Source organism: Chelonia mydas, chromosome 7, assembly GCF_015237465.2.
Source record: "Chelonia mydas isolate rCheMyd1 chromosome 7, rCheMyd1.pri.v2, whole genome shotgun sequence".
In the NCBI taxonomy this organism is placed as follows: Eukaryota; Metazoa; Chordata; order Testudines; family Cheloniidae; genus Chelonia; species Chelonia mydas.
In genome coordinates this window covers 26,782,227-26,805,281 of record NC_057853.1, presented here as the reverse complement: position 1 = coordinate 26,805,281, position 23,055 = coordinate 26,782,227, and the positions used below count along the sequence as shown (strand labels likewise).

The window sequence follows — 23,055 nt, the reverse complement described above, 5'->3', positions numbered from 1 at the left end:
TCGGGGCTGTATTGTACATGTAGAAGTATTAACTATTATTAAAATATCATCCATAGCCCAACCAGAGTATTTATACCAGTATAAGAACTGTGTGAAAACCAGGCCTTAAGTCATTTTTGAAAATGGGACTTAGGCTCTTAAGCCACTTAGGCATTTTGGAAAGTTTTAGCCCTAATCTGTTTATACCTCACTCATGACCATAGTATCTGAAAGCAGAAAACAACTGTGGCAAGGCACTGGCTTTTGTAAAGCTGTTATTGCAATGAATAGTTAGTCATCAATGATAACTTCCCACTGCAAGTTCATAGGAAATAAAATGTAAACCACTGGGTTCATTGACTGATCAGACAAACTTGTAGAAATGGCAGATAATAAGAATTATTTATCCTCCTAGCTGAATTCTAAAGCTTGTCCTCAAAATCAAGGAGGAATATAGATATCTGTATGTATAAATCTAGTTTGGCACCTTTAAAACCAATATAAAATAGTTTCACTTGTAGTACAGTTCATCTTTTTTTCTCATTATACTCTTGTTTTCTCTTAACTATGCTGAGCAGTAACCCATTGATACTGAATATGCAGCAATACAGTAACAGATATTTTAAATGATAGGTTATCTTATTTTTGATTTTTATAAAAGGTAGGTAGAAATTATATTTTTCTTTTGCTTTTATATTTCATGGCTAAGGTTAATAACATATTTGATATACTGTTATAATCCATAGCCCTAAGGGGGAAAATAATCCAGTCATTAAGTTAAGGAAAGTAGGCATTGTTTAAATGCGCTCTGGTCAGTCACAGACAGCTGCAGCGGCACAGGAGCCAGCAAACAGAGCTGTAAACAGGGGAGTTTGAGTGGGAGTTTGTAAGGGGAGTTTGTCTTGTGGTGCTTGTGTGGGGCTTGGTTTTGCTGTGGGTGGTGGTGTTTTGGTGTGGTTTGTGTTTCCCAGATTAACAGGATTTAGGTGGGAAGGCTGTGACAGATACAAAGATGGCAGTGGGAGTGACCCATGTAGCAGGTGACACAATGAAGATGACTGGATGTGGAAGCTGTGGTATGTACATGATCCTGGAGGGGGCACCTGGTAAGAGTTTTGTCTGCATGAAGTGCCGTCTGATAGAGCTGATGGAGGAAAAGATCCGAGGTTTGGAGATGCAGGTGGAAAGTCTGGTAGAGTTTAGGAAGGGGTTTGAGCAGATTATGGAGCAAAGACATGAGGTATCTGAAGGGAAAAGCTCAGACTTGCAGATGGAAGCAGGACTAGGGAATTCTGAGGGGAGACTGGGTGAGGAAAGTGGTCAGTGGAAGCATGTGACTAAAAGAACTAGGCAGAGGAAAAGACGGGCTAGTGAAGGAGAAATAGAGCTTAAGAATAGGTTTGCAGAGTTGGAAAATGAAGAAGGGGCTCAGCAGGTAGTTACTGAAGGTGACAGGGCAAGGAAGAAGAGAAGAGCGGTTAGTCCTATAGGAAAAGGGGAAGAGTTAATGGAGATTACACCAAATATGAGCCCCAGGAGGATACAGGATGGGTTAAAAAGGATTACAAGGGAGAATGGGAATGGAAAGAACTTGCAGCCAGAGGGAACAGGGGATAGACTGGAGAATAGCACCGTCACTAGGAAAAGGCAGGTCTATGTGATTGGGGACTCTTTACTGAGAAGAATAGATAGGCCTGTAACCAGAGCTGATCCAGAAAATAGGAGGGTATGCTGTCTTCCAGGTGCTAAGATACGGGATGTAGACCTGAGGTTGAAAAGGATTCTAAAGGGAGAGGGAAAGAATCCCCTAATTATCCTTCATGTGGGAACAAATGATACGGCTAGATTCTCGCTGGAAAGTATTAAGGGAGACTATGCTAGGCTGGGGAGGACGCTTAAGGAAATTGAGGCTCAGGTGATCTTTAGTGGGATTCTGCCTGTTCCTAGAGAAGGGCAACAAAGGTGTGACAAGATTATGACTATTAATAGATGGCTTAGGCAGTGGTGCTATAAGGAGGGCTTTGGGATGTATGGCCACTGGGAGGCATTCATGGATAGAGGACAGTTCTCTCGGGATGGACTTCATCTGAGTAGGGAAGGAAATAGACTTCTAGGATGGAGGCTAGCACAACTGATTAAGAGAGCTTTAAACTAGAAATTTGGGGGAGACGGTTGGGAGATGTCCAGGTAATCTCCACGCCAGAATTTAGCATAGAGTGGAAAGAAAATGAAGTAAGAGTGGATACAGCCGTAGGTAGGAGGAAGGGTAGTGTAGATACAAGTCTAATAGGTTATACTGGTAGTAAAATAACCGTGCCTAATAGGGTACAGAATGTGAGTGAGGCCAAACAGCAAAAATTAAGATGTTTGTACACTAATGCAAGGAGCCTAGGTAACAAAATGGAGGAACTAGAGTTACTGGTGCAGGAAGTGAAACCAGATATTATAGGTATAACAGAGACCTGGTGGAATAGTAGTCATGACTGGGCTACAGGTATTGAAGGGTATGTGCTGTTTAGGAAAGACCGAAATAAAGGTAAACGTGGTGGAGTAGCACTGTATATCAATGATGAGATAGAATGTAAAGAAATAAGAAGCGATGAAATGGATATGACTGAGTCTGTCTGGGCAAAAATTAAATTGGGGAAGAAAACTATTAGAGCCTCCCCTGGGATAGTGCTTGGGGTGTGCTATAGACCGCCGGGATCTAATTTGGATATGGATAGAGCCCTTTTTAATGTTTTTAATAAAGTAAATAATAATGGAAACTGTGTGATCATGGGAGACTTTAACTTCCCAGATATAGACTGGAGGACGAGTGCTAGTAATAATAATAGGGCTCAGATTTTCCTAGATGCGATAGCTGATGGATTCCTTCAGCAAGTAGTTGCTGAACCGACTAGAGGGGATGCCATTTTAGATTTGGTCTTGGTGAGTAATGAGGACCTCATAGAGGAAATGGTTGTAGGGGATAATCTTGGCTCAAGTGATCATGAGCTAATTCAGTTCAAACTGAACGGAAGGATTAATAAAAATAAATCTGCAACTAGGGTTTTTGATTTCAAAAGGGCTGACTTTCAAAAATTAAGAAAATTAGTTAGGGAAGTGGATTGGACTGAAGAATTTATGGGTCTAAAGGTAGAGGAGGCCTGGGATTATTTTAAATTAAAGCTGCAGAAGCTATCGGAAGCCTGCATCCCAAGAAAGGGGAAAAAATTCATAGGCAGGAGTTGTAGACCAAGCTGGATGAGCAAGCATCTTAGAGAGGTAATTAAGAAAAAGCAGAAAGCATATAGGGAGTGGAAGAAGGGAGGGATCAGTAAGGAAAGCTACCTTATTGAGGTCAGAATATGTAGGGATAAAGTGAGACAGGCTAAAAGTCAAGTAGAGTTGGACCTTGCAAAGGGAATTAAAACCAATAGTAAAAGGTTCTATAGTCATATAAATAGGAAGAAAACAAAGAGAGAAGAAGTGGGACCGCTAAAAACTGAGGATGGAGTGGAGGTCAAGGATAATCTAGGCATGGCCCAATATCTAAACAAATACTTTGCCTCAGTCTTTAATAAGACTAAAGAGGATCTTAGGGATAATGGTAGCATGATAAATGGGAATGAGGATATGGAGGTAGACATCACCATATCTGAGGTAGAAGCAAAACTCAAACAGCTTAATGGGACTAAATCGGGGGGCCCAGATAATCTTCATCCAAGAATATTAAAAGAATTGGCACAAGAAATTGCAAGCCCATTAGCAAGAAGTTTTAATGAATCTGTAAACTCAGGGGTTGTACCGTATGATTGGAGAATTGCTAACATAGTTCCTATTTTTAAGAAAGGGAAAAAAAATGATCCGAGTAATTATAGGCCTGTTAGTTTGACATCTGTAGTATGCAAGGTCTTGGAAAAATTTTTGAAGGAGAAGGTAGTTAAGGACATTGAAGTCAATGGTAAATGGGACAAAATACAACATGGTTTTACAAAAGGTAGATCGTGCCAAACCAACCTGATCTCCTTCTTTGAGAAAGTAACAGATTTTTTAGATAAAGGAAACGCAGTGGATCTAATTTACTTAGATTTTAGTAAGGCGTTTGATACTGTGCCACATGGGGAATTATTAGTTAAATTGGATAAGATGGGCATCAATAGGAAAATTGAAAGGTGGGTAGGGAATTGGTTAAAGGGGAGACTACAACGAGTCCTACTGAAAGGTGAACTGTCAAGCTGGAGGGAGGTTACCAGTGGAGTTCCTCAAGGATCAGTTTTGGGACCAATCTTATTTAATCTTTTTATTACTGACCTGGGCACAAAAAGTGGGAGTGTGCTAATAAAGTTTGCGGATGATACAAAGCTGGGAGGTATTGCTAATTTAGAGAAGGACAGGGATACCCTACAGGAGGATCTGGATGACCTTGTTACCTGGAGTAATAGGAATAGGATGAAATTTAATAGTGAGAAGTGTAAGGTCATGCATTTAGGGATTAATAACAAGAATTTTAGTTATAAGCTAGGGACGCATCAACTAGAAGTAACGGAGGAGGAAAAGGACCTTGGAGTATTGGTTGATCATAGGATGACTATGAGCTGCCAATGTGATATGGCTGTGAAAAAAGCTAATGTAGTCTTGGGATGCATCAGGAGAGGTATTTCCAGTAGGGATAAGGAGGTTTTAGTACCGTTATACAAGGCACTGGTGAGACCTCACCTGGAATACTGTGTGCAGTTCTGGTCTCCCATGTTTAAGAAAGATGAATTCAAACTGGAAGGGCTACTAGGATGATCCGAGGAATGGAAAACTTGTCCTACGAAAGGAGACTCAGGGAGCTTGGCTTGTTTAGCCTAACTAAAAGAAGGTTGAGGGGAGATATGATTGCTCTCTATAAATATATCAGAGGGATAAATACCAGAGAGGGAGAGGAATTATTTAAACTCAGTACCAATGTGGACACAAGAACAAATGGATATAAACTGGCCACTAGGAAATTTAGATTAGAAATTAGACGAAGGTTTCTAACCATCAGAGGAGTGAAGTTTTGGAATAGCCTTCCGAGGGAAGTAGTGGGGGCAAAAGATCTATCTTGCTTTAAGATTAAACTCGATAAGTTTATGGAGGAGATGGTATAATGGGATAACATGGTTTTGGTAATTAAATATTCATGGTAAATAGGCCCAATGGCCTGTGATGGGTTTTTAGATGGGGTAAGATCCAAGTTACCCGGGAAAGAATTTTCTGTAGTATCTGGCTGATGAATCTTGCCCATATGCTCAGGGTTTAGCTGATCGCCATATTTGGGGTCGGGAAGGAATTTTCCTCCAGGGCAGATTGGAAGGCCCTGGAGGTTTTTCGCCTTCCTCTGTAGCATGGGGCACAGGTCACTTGCTGGAGGATTCTCTGCTCCTTGAAGTCTTAAACTACGATTTGAGGACTTCAATAGCACAGATAAAGGTGTGAGGTTTTTTTTGTAGGAGTGGTGGGTGAAATTCTGTGGCCTGCGTTGTGCAGGAGGTCAGACTAGATGATCATAATGGTCCCTTTTGACCTAAATATCTATGAATCTATGAATTTTCAGGGCTGTGAGACTGTGGTCTTTTTTGTTTGTTTCAAGGTAGATGTCAAACAATTAGCACTGCCTATGCTGATGCTTAAAATATTTTCTAGAAACACTGCTTACATCACAGGAAATGTGTGTATAAAACACTTTCAGGGAAAAATCATTAACATCCTTGCAGCACCAGTATAATGGCAGTCCATTTCTCATGATGATCTATGATACCCATTTGTTGAAATTTTATTACTTGTAGCTTTAATTCAGTTTGGTTGCTGTTCTAGCATCTTCCCATATTTGCCTCTTTCTCCTTTAGATAAGACTGGACTTCTTTTATTAGGAACACAGTTGCAGTTTGATTATTTGTAGATTAAAGGAGACCATTAAACATAAATCTCTAGATGGATTCAGTCTCCACATAGACTATAAGGCAGCACTGTTTTCAGGAAGATAAACAGAGACAGTGATTTATGTCGCATTTTTGGGGGTATACTTCTGATTGTATTGTTTCTCTTGTGATTACAGATTAAAGGTTGTGTTTACTAATATTTTAGCTAGCCATCAACAAAGCATGGAAATAAAAAATTACACGTAATGGTATTTTCTTTACAGATTAAGAACATATTTAATTGCATCAAATTAATTCAATGCACTAAAATCAGTATATAATTTTTTTAAAAAAATATATATTTTTAACAAAATTACAAAAAAGTAAATGATTACATTTTCTGTGTTTGATTTTTAGAACAACTGGGAACATATTTGGGACAAATTTTGCAATTGGGCATAGGTGACCCCCATTCAGTTAAATGGGAGCTACCTAAATGAACCTGGAAGCAAAATGTGGACCTTAAAAAGTATTTAAACTGACAGAAGGATTGGATTTAAAGAAAAGAGAAAGAACTTCCAAAAACTTCAAGTGAAACTTCCAAAACTGAAGTGAAAATCACCCTGTTTGTGAACTTTTACCTACAATGGTGGTATTGGTGGTATTCTACAAATCATTTTTGACTCACTGCAAATGAGCAGGAATAGCTAATTGAAAAATGGAAGGAATTGTATTGTTGAGTATTTGTTTAAATTGTAAATACATTAAATCAGAGGATTTTGAAAGTTCTTTATATCTGGTTATTCCTTTGATATTGATTTGTTTCCCAGATTATTTAAGATCATCCACATTGCGAGTTTGCAACCAAAATTAACTAATGAGTATTACAGGCTGAAGCAAAGGAAGCCTTTGTTTTTTCTTGCTTTTTTTAAGCCATGATTCTACAATGGTATCTGTGGGAAAGTTTGTTGGACAGTGATACTTCAATAAAGTTGTCTTGCCTTCTACTGATGAAAGCAGGATTTGGTTTTGTATTGAATTCAAACTCTTAATTATATAATATGCAGCTCAGAATTTTCTCTATTTTCACAAATAATATGGGAACTATAGTTGTTACTACAAAACATGTTATATTCCTGTGTTTAATTAAAATATCTTCCTTGCGGAGAGTCTGCAAGACATAGAAACAATTAAGGCCATTAGAAAATGAGACAAGTTTTGAATCTGTCATCAAGCTCAGCTACTCTTTGGCTTTTCCTCAATCCTTGTTGAACAGTTTTTCTGCTGGTCTAGAGAGGGCCAAAGAGATCCAAAGAGTCTCTCTTTCTAGTTTCAGGTATTTGTTTGGTCATGCTTTGAGCAACACTCTTGTAATGAATAACTTTGGAGATGCAGTATTTTGCTAGTGTTCAAGGCTTCTACTCTTGAATCTTTTAATTTAAGGGCATGTGTGTATGTATATGTCCGCCTGTCTATCCATCCACCCAGCAGAATGTAATATTATAAACAACATCACTACTACATACTCCCATTGACTGGTCTACTCAGAGGGCAGAATATTATTGCTAGGTGTTTGAAGAAGCACCTGATTTTTAGAAATGAACTGTTTCTTAAATATGTCTCCAATGATGCTCATTTAAATGGGATTAGCATATTCTATATCTGCACCGAAAAACTGGCATTTATTTGGATTCTAAAAGTGTGACTAAAATCTATGCACACTTTGGGTTCAAGAATAATTCTTTTTGCTAGAGACTTGAAATAATTTTATTACACATTTCCTCATGGTTAAAATCTGAAAACACAGAACGTCTGCATTTCTACAGGAAACATATAACCTGTGTATTAAATTGGTTTTGAAACAGCAAAATCTTCCAAAGAAGCACCTACCATTTTTTTTAAACTATAAAGGTCTGTTTCATCCTCTCACTACTTCTAGTACTGAAGGTCCTTTGAGCCTAGCAGGACTTAGTAACTTTTCGCAAAAAACAAATAGACTTACTCATTTCTTATCTTCCCACATAAATGTGTCACTGTGTCCTCTACTCAGCATGTACTTCCCTCTCCTCTCTCACTGCGTACACTGTCTGATCCATCTAACCTCTTGGAATTCATGGCTTTATTGACTCAAATTTAACTTCCTCTCAAAATATGATCCACAACAAAAAGCCCCAGGAAAAAGATCTGCTAAGCGTTGTCTTTACCTGTTACTTTTCAAACCTTAAACATTTTTTAAAGTTGAGATGTGATGTTCTAAAGTACTGCATTCTATAGAAAAAGGAAAAAAAAAACCCAGAAAAATGTACCGAAGTCTATGAAAGTACCTTCAGAGATTTAAGTATCAAATATGAAATCTGATTATCTTACTTTACTTAGAAGCTTTTTTTGTTTCAAAGATACCTTAAAAACACATTTTGGTGAAATACTTTTATTTTCAAAGTGTGTGTGTTCGTCTGGCTTTGCTGGGTTACATCAGTACATCAGTAGGATCACAGAAGTTAGAGATAAAAGAGATATCTACTAATTAATCAAGTTCACTGGCCTGAAAGAGCAGAATATAGTTCTTCAATAGAAGTCACATCACGTATGAAACTGACACTGCATTTGATCTTAGTCAAAAAGCGAAGAAGCAGTAATAGTGCCAAAAAAAAGAGCAATATTACCTCTTAATGGCATGCTGTGTACTTTAATGTTGCGTGTCGGACAAACCTGACAAGTTTGAGGCTTTGACAAGAAACGAAAGCAGCATTCTCTAAACAGCTAAGAGGAGACTGGAAGTCATTGTGAGATGATGCATGATTTATTTATTTTTTTTTACTTTTGGAAGACTGGGTTCAAAACACCAGAGTTTTTGATCTCACCTTAATTTCCTTTTGTTCACATCACAAAACAATCATGCAATTTGATACTGGTGGTTTCTGTTTAAGGAAGGAATGGAATAGCAGGGATACTGCTGGTCAGAATGGAAATACTATAGCAAAAGTTGTTGGAGATCATGCCCAGCTCCTGTCAGTGATATTATTTCCATGAGCAGAAAATTAAATCTGAAATGTTTGGGAGCATAATAAGCAGCAGCTGAAGTGGAACTAAAAAGAAAAAAGCTTATCAGCAAAAGAAGTATTCTTAGATTTAAATATTTGTGATAGCTAATTAACTGGTGTGCTCTAAGATGGTTTTCCTGATGTCTATGGGAGAACTCCTATTGACTACAAAGGTGTAGGACCAGGACCCAGGGCTTCAATGTCCACTGTATATTCACCTCTGTGGGAATGCCCACAACGTAGCTCTGCTAAAGAGGTGGTTGAACTTATTTGATTTGGAGTTTTTCTATAGTATATATCCACTAGAAGGGATGGTCTTTTTGGGACAAAGATTTTCAATATCTCCACGCTACTGTCTTATCAGTTTTATTGATTGAGATCCACTTAGTTGATTCTGTTTCTTTTTTTTTTACAAAAGAACAATTTGCAATCTGAAAATGCTGGTGTGCTTGTCAAAAAGTGTGTTTAAAGAAAATACAACAACTCCTCATCCCTTGCAATATGTTTTACCTGACAATGATGACTTAAAATCTGTGGTGGTGTTTTCAGGTGATGGAAACCAGCATTTAGTATTGTTTTATGTTTCCAATTAAATGTCTATTTAATACGAATAAAAAGTATTATATGACATTGTGTTCTTACTCTACATTTATAATCTATTAAAAATCTGTTTAAGCCTGATTTTGATGGCTTGATAAGAGCTATGGCAAGCTGTTTGCAAGTGAGAGACTAACTGAAGCAGTTTGTGTAGAGTCTCTGTCAAGAAAAAGAACCAGGTGTTCTAATGTTCTCTTTCCAGTTGGGCTTTTGTCATGGTCCTAAGGGAAAAATACTCTAGTCATTAAGTTAAGGAAGGAAGGCATTTTTAAATGAGCTCTGATCAGTCATTTTCAGATCTGTAACTCTATGGTCTGGAAGTGGGCACATTTTCTGCTTCCCTGAAGATATTCTGTAAGTCTAGTGTGAAGCCAGGCCTGTCTTGCTGTCATCCCAAGGACACAAGATGAGGATGAATGGGTTACTGAAGAAACCGAGAGATTGATATAAGCATCCTGTGCTAATGGTGGGGAGAAAGTAGCAGTCCCTGTCTCTGGAAGACACAAAGAAAATGATAGTGGGTGGGAAAGAGAACTGATTCCTTTTAAGGGATGGATTTGTGGAGATTATGGGTCCCTGGCCAGCCTTTGTCAGTTTGGGGGGTTTCATCAAAAATCCAAACAGATGAGTTTTAGAAAGTTTCACCCGTTTTGGTGTTTTAGTACAAAAGTTTCATCCCTCACTAATAATAATATACCTAACTTACTGGGGTATTGTCAGACGTCATTAACATATGTAATACACGTGTATTATATTTGCAATTTGAAAGCCATTAGAGAAGTACAAAGAATTACAAAATAAAATACCTCAGAGGATAGAAGTGGAAGTGAGTAAAATTGAGGGGAAAATATTGTTTCCAAAGGGGAAGTCTTTGGACTCCAGAGATCTGAGTTCAGTTCCCAGCTTTGGCACAGTTTTCCTGCATGACTGTGTTGAAATTACATAACCCTTCTCTATGTCAATTCCCCGTCTGTAAAATAATGCTTCATGCTTTACTGGAGTATTGTGAGGATAAATTCATTAATGTTTGTGAGATACTCAGCTAGGAAGAAAATGGAAATAATTTAGGTATCTATATTAAATAAATAGTAATTTAGAGAGAAGAGTTTGAGTGAAGGTGTTTGAAGAGAGGGAATCATTTCACTGGGTTGGTTTTATTTTGTTTTATATTAAATGGCAGCTGGTTGAAGCTGCACAAAAATTGAAACTTTAGTAGTGTCAGTGAGATGGATAAGTGGGCAAAGTTCAGGAGGGCAGTCGAAGTAATTTGTCACATGGCTCTGCAATTTACCACCTGGATATCATCAGTGTCGCGTGTATATATACCACTGTGTATACATTGTTTTTTGAAAGACAGAGAGGATTTGCCAGCAGGTTGTTTCAAGTTCCCACATCTATAGCAATGATGTATTTAATTATTAAAATACAACCCCAAGACCAGAGCAGCCTTCTAAATTCACAACTGCACAACAGACATCTCAAATATGTGACTTCATATTATGTACCAATAGTTTTAATTTGTTTTCTTTTATCTTTACTCATGGCTTTGGTTAAGTGCCAGATATTGAAAACATTCAGAGTGATAACCACTTTGTTAAACAGAACAAAGAAACGCACTATGTCATAAATATTTTACTGGCATAGATTTTTAAACTAGCAATCCTTTAAACCTTTGTGATGTGTTTCTATACATGTGAACTGCGCATATGTAAAATAGCTAGACTGCATATGCTTTAAGCATGGAACTGAAGTATTAAGTGACTTAATCTGTTGTATTGTACTTTCAGGTTCGAATGTTTACCTATCTGATCGGAAGAGAAGCTGCTTTTGCTGACAACCTCAAATGGATGGCCTGTGCTAACAAAGGTTGGTTTACCTTCTTTAACTGGAAGGTATAATGTTAAGCTTTGTACAATCTTTCAGCCTTGCTACAAGAGTCATCTCATTGCCAGCAGTTTAAGCAGTGAACCGTTTGGAGGGGATCGGTTGGTTTTTCAGGAAGATAGATTTGTTTGTGAAAACATATCTAGAGTATGAAGACTTAAAAATATAACCAGTTTGATATACACTTATAGTTAATTAAAATGCACCTAAAATATTTCACAGATGTGATTTTCAATTTCTTCTTTGTTCTCAAAGGGTTAGCCTCAATTTAAAAGCTCCTTCACTGTTACTATTATTTTATTGGTATTAGGGTAGTGCATAGGACTCCGACTGGGATTAGGTCTGCAATGTGCTAGGCACTGTACAAACCGTATAGTAAACCACATCCCTCCCCTGAAGAACCCACAATCTAAATAGGAAAAAAAGATTTGTATCTTGTGAGGAGAAATACATGAGGGTATGAGATGTTCGGGTACTATGGTAATGATGATCATAATAGAACATGTGAGAGATGGACACTATATATATATAATAGAGAGACAAGGTGTACACAGCTCTGTGTAAGCTCAAAATTTGTTGCTTTCACCAACAGAAGTTGATCCAAATAAAAGATATTACCTCACCCACTGTGTGTCTCTAATAACCTGGGATTGACATGGCTACAACATTGCATACTATAAATAGTAATAATTTAGAAATCACTGATTAAGTCAATTTTTCTTTATCTTTATTCTTGAAAAATCTTATCTGTCATTTTGTTTTTTCTTTGAGCCTCATTACATTATGATGACTCACATAAGGCACTATGCACATAGACATTATTGCTTTAACCACTGTTGTGTCCATCTGATGGGAATTACTCAGTTTGAAGTCTTGTCTTAATCAGCTAATGTTACACCATAATTTAGTTTTAGTCATTGTATAGGAATCCTTTGAAGCATCTTTTTGAAGACAATTTAATCAACCAAATGCTTTAGCTTTGTAGACAGTACAGTACTATAGCTTCATAAAGATCTAAGCACAGCAACTTAGAAATTATGGCCAGGCAATAGGAGCTGCCTGACTAGTTCATCTGGTACATGTCAGTCTCGTTCCTGATGAAGGGAAAGTGCACATCTTTGTTCTTCACCATCACTAGCAACAAACACAGTAGACTTCTCGTCACTTTGCTTTTGTATACTCTGATGGAAGAATATTGTAGGTTTGCCTTTTTCTAAACCAGAGGGGGTCAAATCTGGTTCTCTCTCTTTACCCGGGTAAATCTGGATAAAATCTACTGAAGCTAATGAAACTACGCCAGACTTAAATGAGTGTGTAAATGAGAGCAGTATCTGGCCATTAGGTGTCATCTGAATGGTTTATTTTAATTATCGTCTCCCTAGACTTTTGCCTCAGATTGCATCGGTTATATGACTTGCTCCCTGACACAAGGGTCTTCCATCTCTGATCTGTAATTCATTTATAGAGTCTAGGATCTGACACTGTAGGAAGCAGCACAACCATCTTCAGCTCAAGTTACATGAGATTCAGAACTTTCCCTTCGATTTTTTAGCTCTGGTTCAGCCAAGTTCTTTAGTGAAAAGACATATTAGAGCTCAGGGAGAAGAGACCTAGTAAAGCCGATCTGCAGATTGGCTGAATGACTGCACTGCAGTTTACTTCTTGCATGGGTGGGCCAAAGCGTGTTGTTGTTACTGAGGTCAATGGCCCTAAAATCAATTTTCCTTGCAGTGATTTTCCCCTTGGAAGCACAGCATAGATGAAGGCTGTTTGCAAGGTTTCCAGCTGACTGCATTGTGGACAGCAAAATCCTTTCTTTCGAAAAGGATCACTAGGGAAATTCATACCACCTTGCAAAAGTTCTTTAACTTCTGGAATCTAATGGTTAAACCATGAGACACCCGTCCCCCTTCCCCCACATTTCTCTGCTATATTTTATGCCTAAGTAGGGCATATCTTGAGGGAGCATGGGCTTAATGAGGCTAAGCAGCAAACCATTTTAAACACATTAAAAGAATCAAGACCTCAAAGCCCCAGTAGAATGGTTTATGAAATTTACAATAATTTTCCCCATTTTTCTGTAAGCAAGTGCACATGAAGTTAAAAAAAAAAAAAAAAAAGTGGAGATTTACCAGGATCTTAAAGTGAACAAAGGTGTAAAGTTTCCCGATGCTCAACTTGCCAAGTTTTAAAGTATGCAGCCACTGCATCTCTCTCAACAGTCACTTTCAACAGAAAGTCGGCCAGCTGTAAAAATAAAGATAGGCCTTAAACTTTTGGTTACTTACAAAACAGAGGGTATGAAACAAATATTTATATGATAAAAGTATGTCAGTTTAATCATTTGACAGTCCCTCTTTTGAATGTTTGTTATTAATTATGCACCCTCAGTGTGGTGGGCCCTTTACAAAACGCAGAGGAGGACAAAAGAGGGGATTCATCTCCGCCACACCACAGAGCCTGGTGAACAGACAAAGGAAGAGAGGCTTGTGCATTCCTTATCTTGGGGTTGATGGGAGCCTAGCAAAAAAGCTGTGCAGTCCTGAGGGTTTGCCCAACTTGTGCCTTAATGACAACAGCTCCATGGACTGTTATATTATTAGGAAATAGCTGAGGTCTAGGAAGCACCAGCTACATCCCCTTGCACAAAGAGCATCATCCCAGCACCTCCAGCACTGTGGGCTCTTGCAGCAAGTGGCACAGAGACAGTTACGCATGTTGTTCACCTTGCTGGGAAAGCCCCTTTTGCTGCGGGTATTCTGCTGGGGAGCATTACAGCTTCAATGCGGTGATGAATACCCTCCTTAGTCCCTGTCCAAGGAGACTAGGTTCTAATCTTGTATTCCTTACAAGAACACTGCACCCATTTTGTTCCATGACCTGAAAGTGGGACACATTTCTTATCCAGTACACAGTGCACTGTTGAAAATAGTTTGTTGTTTTGAGCTGTTTGGGATCTAATGCTACTGGTGGACATTTGGCTGAAAATCTCTATTATCTTATGATAATGGCTGTATGGAAAGGAAGTCTAATTTCAGAGGATAATCATTTAACCAAATTATATTTAATGTTTAACCAAATAATTTTATGAAACATCATGCTGAGTCTTATGAAATGGCATATAGCTCCTGGAAGAACTTTTATTACCTAAAAAAATAGTAGTTGTTGTGTGTGAAAGTGAATCTTAGATGATATAACTTCTGTACCAAGCAGCCAGAGGAAGTTGTAAGAATGTGTAAGTTAAAGCAAAGGTTTATCTGGTATAACTCGCATAGGCTTCGCAGCTGTGCTCAAGGATTTCAGTGCATAACTCTTTATTTCCTGATTAAACCTCAAAGTCTAAAGAAGGAGGAGCTGAAATCCCCTGGATAACAGTTTCATATAATGGGTGAGTGTGTGATTCAGTTGAGGATTGGCTTTTGTGACATATGGTAGTATTACACACACAAATAATCAAACAGTCCAAATACTTGGTGGAAGTGCAATACAGCAACATTGCCTCCCCTTGGCCTTAACTCTAATATAATAACTTACAAGAGAGAAAATGCAAAAATAAATATTTAAACAAGTATGCAAAAATTTTGGGGAGTTCCATCACTCAGGCTGTGGCAACTCATTACACTTTATTATAGTGGAAGTTAAAGTTCAGGGAAAACTACTATGTCTCAGAAGAAAGTAAATAAATCAATGCTACCTGGAAAGCATGAGCCAAAAGTTCACAATAGGCAGCTAATTCTAGTATTAATTATAATTTCATGGAAATTATAAACTGATTGCAGGCTTTTAACATGAGCCATGAAATCTATAAACACATTAAAAGGGAGACTAAACATTCAAAAGCCTACAGTGCAAACTCAAACCCGGCTTTGAGAAGAACACCACAAAGGAAAATAAAGAGAATGTATATGGTTACAGCTATGACTCCAGTCCTCACCTACTTCCTATTATCAATCAAAAATTAAATTTCTTAACAAAAACTCTTACAGAAAGACATTTTTAAAAAGGTCAATAATTTTAATAGGCTGAGCCTAGCTGATTAAGTGCATTTGGTTAAGCCCCGTAACACACTTTTTTTGTCTCAACTTTCCACCCCATATTCATCTACATCACTGGCTTATGTCATGAAAAATTATTTTGGTTATACAGTTTTGTTCAGATCCTTTGGAGTATGATGCACTATTCCAAAAAGAAATGAAGTACTTCAGATGTGTCATGGTGCCTAGAAATGTCAAGTGTGTGTGTGTGTGTATGCCTCTTTGTGTATCTTGAAAAGAGAGTACTGTGTATTTGTATAGGATATGGACAAGAATAACCTCCTTAAGTGGATATCTCTATTGCCATAAAAGGGATTTTGGCAATACCAAAACATATCCCTTCGTTATCTGCAAAATAAAGTTAGTAGGAAAATGTTTGTCATTCTCAGTATTTTGACCCTGTATCTTGCCATATACGCAAATTTAAAATGAAAAAAGCTGGTACAAAATACCACATGGTTCCCTGTTGATTGTTGTTTAAATTATTGTTGGGTTAGTGTGGGTCATGTCTGTTGTTCCATCCTTCACCGACCTCCAGGAGTTAGTGTCTTCTCTTTCTGCATAAAAAAGAAAGAGGGGGAAAAGACCATTTTATCTGAAACATAGTGACATAAAAACCTTGCATGGGGCACCCTAGCTTATGCTGACTTTCTATGGAGGCAAGCTTTATCTCAAAGGTAGCATAAGGACTTGTGAATGAAAGATGCTCGAGTCTTAGAAATTCAGAAACTTGTTAAATGAATATTCAAAGTAGTAATTTTAATAGAAATTTAACATTAAAAGTATCCTGTAATTCTGACTTGAAAATATGTGGAAAAGAAAAAATTGTTGGATAAGAATCTCTCCGTGGTCCTGGGCACATATACACATAAAGTTTTTTTTATCATACAGTAGAATCTCAGCGTTACAAACTGAGTGGTCAACCACACGCCTCATTTGGAACCGGAAGTATGGAATCAGGCAGCAACAGAGACGGAAAAAAAAAATCAAATACAATACAGCACCGTCTTAATCGTAAACTACTAAAAAAATAAAGAGTAAACAGCATTTTTCTTCTGCATAGAAACTCTGAGGTGTTTGTAATTTTGAGGTTCTACTCTAGTTAGTAATCTGCTTCTATTTTTATTAATTGTTCAAGGATCTAATGTATAATGGCCTCTTAAAATTTGAACTCTGTGAAGGCAGGGCTGGTCATGTGTTTCTCAGTAGCGTGGTGCCTAGCACAACTGAGGCCCGATCCCTGATTGGGTCCTTAGGAACTATCTAGAAATAATACATAATAGTAATAAGCTCATATAAACTGTATACTATATAAAACAAAGCATTAAGAAACATACAAGGAAGTCTCAAAACATAATACATAATACATTTTGGAATAATAACTCAAGGTCATGTGGAAATATCTAAAACAAACTCATGACTAAACCATGCTCTTTAAGGATTATTCAGAAAAACAATTACAAAATGTAAAAAGGGGTATATGTGTGGGGGAAATACTCCCTATTTTAAGTCCCCTATCCAGAGGCTTTAGAAATAGCAGCACATTTTTAAAAGGGTTTGTGTGCTCCTTAGCATAATTTAGTTTTGCTTTTGGTGGATTTTTCCTCAGCTGCAACTGACACACTGGCCTAAAAGAAGGAGATGGAGATAAAGTTAGTTAATTTATTTGTGTGTCCGTCTCACCTGCCTAAATTTCCATGAATAGCTAGTTATTTTGAGTGCTCAACCAGAGATCCCATAAAGATGCTGAGCGTCTCCCTTTTTAAGATGTCTCAAGGTGAACACCCCAAAATTGAGGTGTTTCAAAATCACCTTTGAAAATGTATGCTATCTCTTATAAAATAAAAATAATACGTACCCACAACTGTGCAGTGCTCGGAGTCCTTGATGAAAGGTCTTAAAAACCAAAATGTTTTGGGGGTTTTATTTATTGAGTTCCATACATAAATAGTTTATATAGAAAAGTAATTAGATTTTAGGTATGTAGTGACCTTTACACAATATAAAAAGGGCTAGATAATGAAATGTGTGTTAGTGCTGACAGGAAGGGAAAGCCCACGTTTTGGCTGCAGCAATCCTGCAGCCACAAAAATGGAGAGCTCAGCATGTCAGAAAGGCTAATATACATATTACCTTTTCCCAAAAGTATTCTCAATCAATAACTCATGAAATAACGGTAGACTTTTCTTTCTTTCCACCATTTATACAGAATGTAGTTTTCCCAAGAACAGATTTCCCAATTAAGATTGAGTCAGTCGTTAAGCTGCTAGGCTTCAAAAGCTCCAAAAAAAACCAGACCAAAAACAAATCATCTCCTTTAAAGTGAAATTTAAGGCTGAGAATATGTTTCAGTAAGTTAATATCCTTATAGAACATTCTAATTAGTAAATAAAATTTAACACAAACCAAACTCCCCAAACCATACAATGCCAGGAAATGCAGAGTTAAAAAATTATAAAAGCTAAAATATTTGAAAGAATAAGAATTCATGGATAAGGCAACCAAATTTATCTGAACTTTGCCCTCAGAGAAATGTAAGTGTCCCATCTGTCTTTGCTGGTTGAGCATTGAAGATATGCACCAAAGAAAATAGTTTTTTTAACTTATTTCATATCCACATATTTCTGATATGTAGAGTGAGCCATATCATCATACACCTTTGCTCTGTTCATGTAAGTGCTATAATTTCATGGTCTGGAGACAAGAGGAATTCTATATATATGGAAACATGCCATATTTGTATCAAATGACACATGGATTATTGGTTGGCACATGAGGACAAGCTTTAAAGAGGAGTGAGTTATGATTGGCTACAATGTTTGTCTAGCCAAGAATTTGTTGTTTTGTACTGTTTTATCATCTTTTCTGACTCTCTCTGACCATAAAGATGGGTGGGCTAGATCAGTGTTTCTCATCCTTTTTCATACCAGGGACCAGCTTGCTAAACTGTGTCAAGGAGGTCTCCGGGACCGGCACCGGTTCACGGATCAGTCGTTGAGAAATACTGGGCTAGATCATGCTAATAGCACTAAGTAAGTTGTGGTGCAGAGATACAGTGCCTCACAGAGGAGCAGTGGGTGAGATCTGCCTGAAAGAATCATGATCTCTCTTGGAGCTCCCTGTTCGGGGTGGTGGCAGGAAAGCACAATCTGCCACCTTCCCCCACTTAAAAGGGCAATGTATTTTTCCCATGCTTAGCAATTGGTGGAGTATCAAGCTCTGGCTGTGCCTGCTTCCAAATTCCTTTCTGATGAGCAGGTTCTGTGTGGGGGCACAGAGGGCAGCCTCTGCACCTCTCCCTAGTGCAGGTTCTGCAATTCTGGTGAGCCACAGTCTAGGACTTTATGTTGAAGATTGAGGTATTTTTGTAGTCACCAATAAGGTGAAATGCCTTATTATGGATGGCTGAAGTAGTCTGAGTCACTGATTTTTCTCAGCACAAATATCTATGGCACTCTCTACCATGGTATCTGACTGCTTAACAACCTTTAATGTAGTCATCCTCACAACACACCTATGAGGTACTATTCTCCCATTACACCTTTGGGAACTGACACGGTCTTTCACTTCTGTGGACTATTTCATATCTGCAGGAGGGAGCCTCAAATGCATTATATTTATAATGGCCAGAGCGTTATAAAATGTAACCAACAATGAAAGAGAAGTGGATCAAAAAACTTGTCATAAATAATGTGATAAATTAATGATAGAAATGTATAAAAACCTTAAAAGGTGTGGAAGTTTGGGTTATGTCAAATGAGAATCCAAACTTTTGTACACTTAGTTGAAGAATACTGTAATTCCAAGGATCTGAAATTGCTTTATAAATGTTACTCAGTTTAGCTTCAGAACAAACCTGTGTGGTAGATAGCATAAATGAAACCATATTAAAGATGAAGAAAACTGTAAATGTCCTATCTACAATCACAGAGCAAGCTGAGATGTCTTAAGTCCCAGAGTCCCACTGTAACCGTGACGACATTACATATATCCAAAAACCTTTAGGTTTGGTAATTAACTAGACATCTCAGACTTTGTACTTCTGATGCTGGATGGAATTAGAAAATATTAAAGGTCACAAAAATGAGGAAGGAAGAAAAGTTAGTCAAGCTTTTTGAAAAGTCAAAAGTTCCACTTGGAACTTTGATGGAAGATTTTGGTCTGTTGTTTTATCCAATCTGGTTTTTCCCTCTCTACTAAATACAGCTCAACAGTTGTTGTTTCCAGCTGCCTATCACCACGTGAAGGCTGGTGCTCTAACCCTTCAAAGATCAGGAATTGTGGTAATGCCTCTTTCCTGTCCATTAGGCATCCGTCCTCTGGTAGTAGAGAAGAGGGTTGGTGCTGAATGGAGATCCAGACACAGTAGTGTAGATGAGGATAAATTTGGGTAAACGCATACAGTAGTCTGGGCAGGGCTGTGGCCTTGGAGTTGCTCCAGGCCTTTGTCATATTTGGATTAAATGGGATTGGCAGGGCAAGGACATGTAAGGATACTTTGCATTTGAGCATTGAAAGGGAATAAAGCTGGTGACATTGTAGGTGGCTGTGGCCTTCCCCATTTCACTGCTGCCAGGTTACTGCCTTTAGGAGGTGTCATGTTTCAAGGTTTATGATTCAAAGTTGTGATTATTTACCCAAGTGATTCTGATTCTTTTCTCATTGTCCCCTGCCATTTGCAAAGAATGTATTACGGTATCAGGAGTTTATTCACATTCCATGCCACCCAGGATTGAGAGTGTGGACAGGTCTGAAATGGAGTACCACGACTATTTTTTCCCCATTTTGACCCCAATTCACTTCTGTCAACTGACACCTGAAACTAGATCAGTTTTGCATGGTTTGGTATAATGTTGTAAAGAGTGAATACAGTTCTAATTTTTATTAAGTATTTACCATGAAAAAAAATCCCATAATTTCTACTTTACCATGAAACCGCAAAACTGTCTTGGAACCAAACACTTAGGATAAGCTATGCAATGGTGTAGAACAGTCTCAGGAACTGAGTCCTTCAAAGGCTGACACACTGTCTCACAGACTTCTGCTTTCACAAATTAATACTGGACAAGGCTGCTTCTCATCAAATATGGTCCTTTTGCATGTCTCCTTTGGAGATAGTTAAACAGAAAACACAGCAGACATAACATGCATCATATTTATTGTTGGAATCTTCCTTAATTCTTTTTGTCAGCCTCATAACTTGGAATCTCTGTGTTTTCACAGGGTTTTTTACTCAGATCTCTACATTAGCTGACGTGCAGGAGAACGTCATGGAATACCTCCATGTTCTTAGCCGACCAAAGGTTATTGATCAAGAGCATGATGTGGTATGGACTGAAGCATATATCGACAGCACTGTAAGTCTGCATGAGAAAGCATTTAAAACACATGCTTACAGAAGAAGATGAGGAATTAGATTTAAACCTGCTATTGTGGTTAACAATACTAGTTGTGCATCTTTCCACCCTTTGACTGTCACTAGGTGGGGGTTAAGTTTTACAAGGTTTGAATGAACTAATTCCAGTTACAGCAGTTAGTAGGTATTTATACATTTGTAAATAATGTAGGAATGCATAGGTCAGACCCAAAAAGTAACAGTCACTGTTGCCTTTATGATCATCAAACGTTTAGTTTGGTTGTTAGACATGACCAGTAATATAAAGATTAGTAACTTGTAGTAATCATCATTTTCCAAATGCCTTTAAATGAATGTAAATTTAACTATAAACTACATTAAATGAGACTTCTGCAATAGTTGTTAATATATTTAATCTACAGAGGTAGGCCAATGACTAGGTGACTACTAAGATGTTTTCAATTGAAGAATATTGAAAATGTTGTACATGTTATATATTAAAATAGGACAAATCCTTTTTGTTCTGGTTGGTAGATGACTTGGTTACCTTACTGATGTATAATTTTCAGGTTCTGCACCTGGGAAGCATTAGATTTAATGCAGATTTTCTTTTTTGAAATGACAGTTAATTTACTGATCATATTTTTAGCAAGTTGTGTCTGACCCAGGTAAAGATTCATTTTATTTTGTTTCAGCAGCTTGGTTAAGCTTTTTTTCTTTCTTTTTCTCATTTACCTAATTGGGAGTAACATATTGTGGAAGCACTCCATAAAGCAAGAGTTGCAGCAAATGTTCTTAATTTAGTGTGAAATGGTTACAAATATTGGTTCTGAGGAGTAGAAATCACAGATCAGCAGCTGCAAAGCTGTTCATTTATTTTAACTGTTTTTAATCCTCATGAGAACCGGGCAAACTGAGAAAACCCCATCAGGTGAGCTCAAACCTTCCCTCCCTAGCCCTTGCCCCCCCCCCCCTTTTTTTTTCTTTTTTTCTTTTTTTAAGGGAGTAGGGGGGAAAGTTTTAAACTTTGCCAGGCTGTTGAGCCGCCAGCAAGCTTAAAGTAAAATCATCATAAAAATGTCCCAGAAAAAATAATTGAAGATGCTGTTTTATTTCAGTTTTAGGTTGAGTTAAGTCTTCCTCTTTTATCTGAATTGTGGTCTTGGACAGAATAATTTAAAACAAATATGAACATCTATAGTTACCAAAGAGGAAAAAAAAATAGTCCCATTTGGAAATGTTGTTTTGGATGTAATCCACTTATTTCCTATTTCCTGTTTTACCAATAAGTAGCACTTAAAAGCATGATTAATCTGCACTCCTCCTTTTCTTCATTGAAACGTTAGCGTGAGAAGGGTAAAAAGTACATAGAGCCTCAAAGTTCCCTGCTTCAAGACATTTTCTGAAATGGGGAGAGGGCTGGTAGAATCTAAAGTGTTTTGTTTTCATTCTCATAATGTTTCCCTCCCTCCCTCCCTCCCTCCCTCCCTCTCTCTCTCTCTCTCTCTCTCTCTCTCATATCTCCTATGCTTTAAGTAGTCAATACATCTTATTTTGCATCTCTGCTAACACTCTTCTTTCGTCTCTGTATTTCTGATGCCTTTGGGTGAAAACTCCTTGTAAGTTATGTCTTAGAGGTCAATTCTCTTCCTTATCCTCTTTCTCTTTAACCTGGATAAAGAGTGTGTTTTGTTGCAACCCAAACAAGCCAGCAGCTGCTGCTCTCTATCCGCCCAGCTCTGAAGGCAGTGCTGAAGTAAGGGTGGCAATACTACGACCCGTCCTACAATAGGCTTGCCAACCTCCTTTTGGGTCAGGACCCCTAGTATGAGAAATGCTGTATAGATTCATAGATACAAAGGTCAGAAGGGACCATTATGATCATCTAGTCTGACCTCCTGCACAACGCAGGCCACAGAATCTTACCCACCCGCTCCTGCGCAAAACCTCTCACCTATGTCTGAGCTATTGAAGTCCTCAAATCGTGGTTTAAAGACTTCAAGGAGCAGAGAATCCTCCAGCAAGTGACCCGTGCCCCATGCTACAGAGGAAGGCAAAAAACCTCCAGGGCCTCTTCCAGTCTGCCCTGGAGGAAAATTCCTTCCCAACCCCAAATATGGCGATCAGCTAAACCCTGAGCAAATGGGCAAGATTCACCAGCCAGATACTACAGAAAATTCTTTCCTGGGTAACTCAGATCCCACCCCATCTAACATCCCATCACAGGCCATTGGGACTATTTACCATGAATATTTAAAGATCAATTAATTACCAAAATCATGTTATCCCATCAT

The 23,055-nt window shown here is 38.0% G+C and overlaps 1 protein-coding gene across 11 annotated transcripts in view; it reads left to right on the top strand.

Moving 5' to 3' along the window:
* CACNA2D3 (calcium voltage-gated channel auxiliary subunit alpha2delta 3) overlaps nt 1-23,055 on the top strand; it is a 702,225-nt gene that overhangs the window by 448,845 nt on the left and 230,325 nt on the right. For all 11 annotated transcript variants that reach the window (XR_006292226.1, XM_043551412.1, XM_037904897.2 and 8 more), the window contains 2 exons: nt 11,275-11,353; nt 20,629-20,762. Coding sequence is in view for 10 of the 11 variants with exons in the window: in XM_043551412.1 (XP_043407347.1) it covers nt 11,275-11,353; nt 20,629-20,762 (213 nt within the window). In the remaining variant the exon portion in view is untranslated. The remainder of the gene's footprint in view (nt 1-11,274; nt 11,354-20,628; nt 20,763-23,055) is intronic.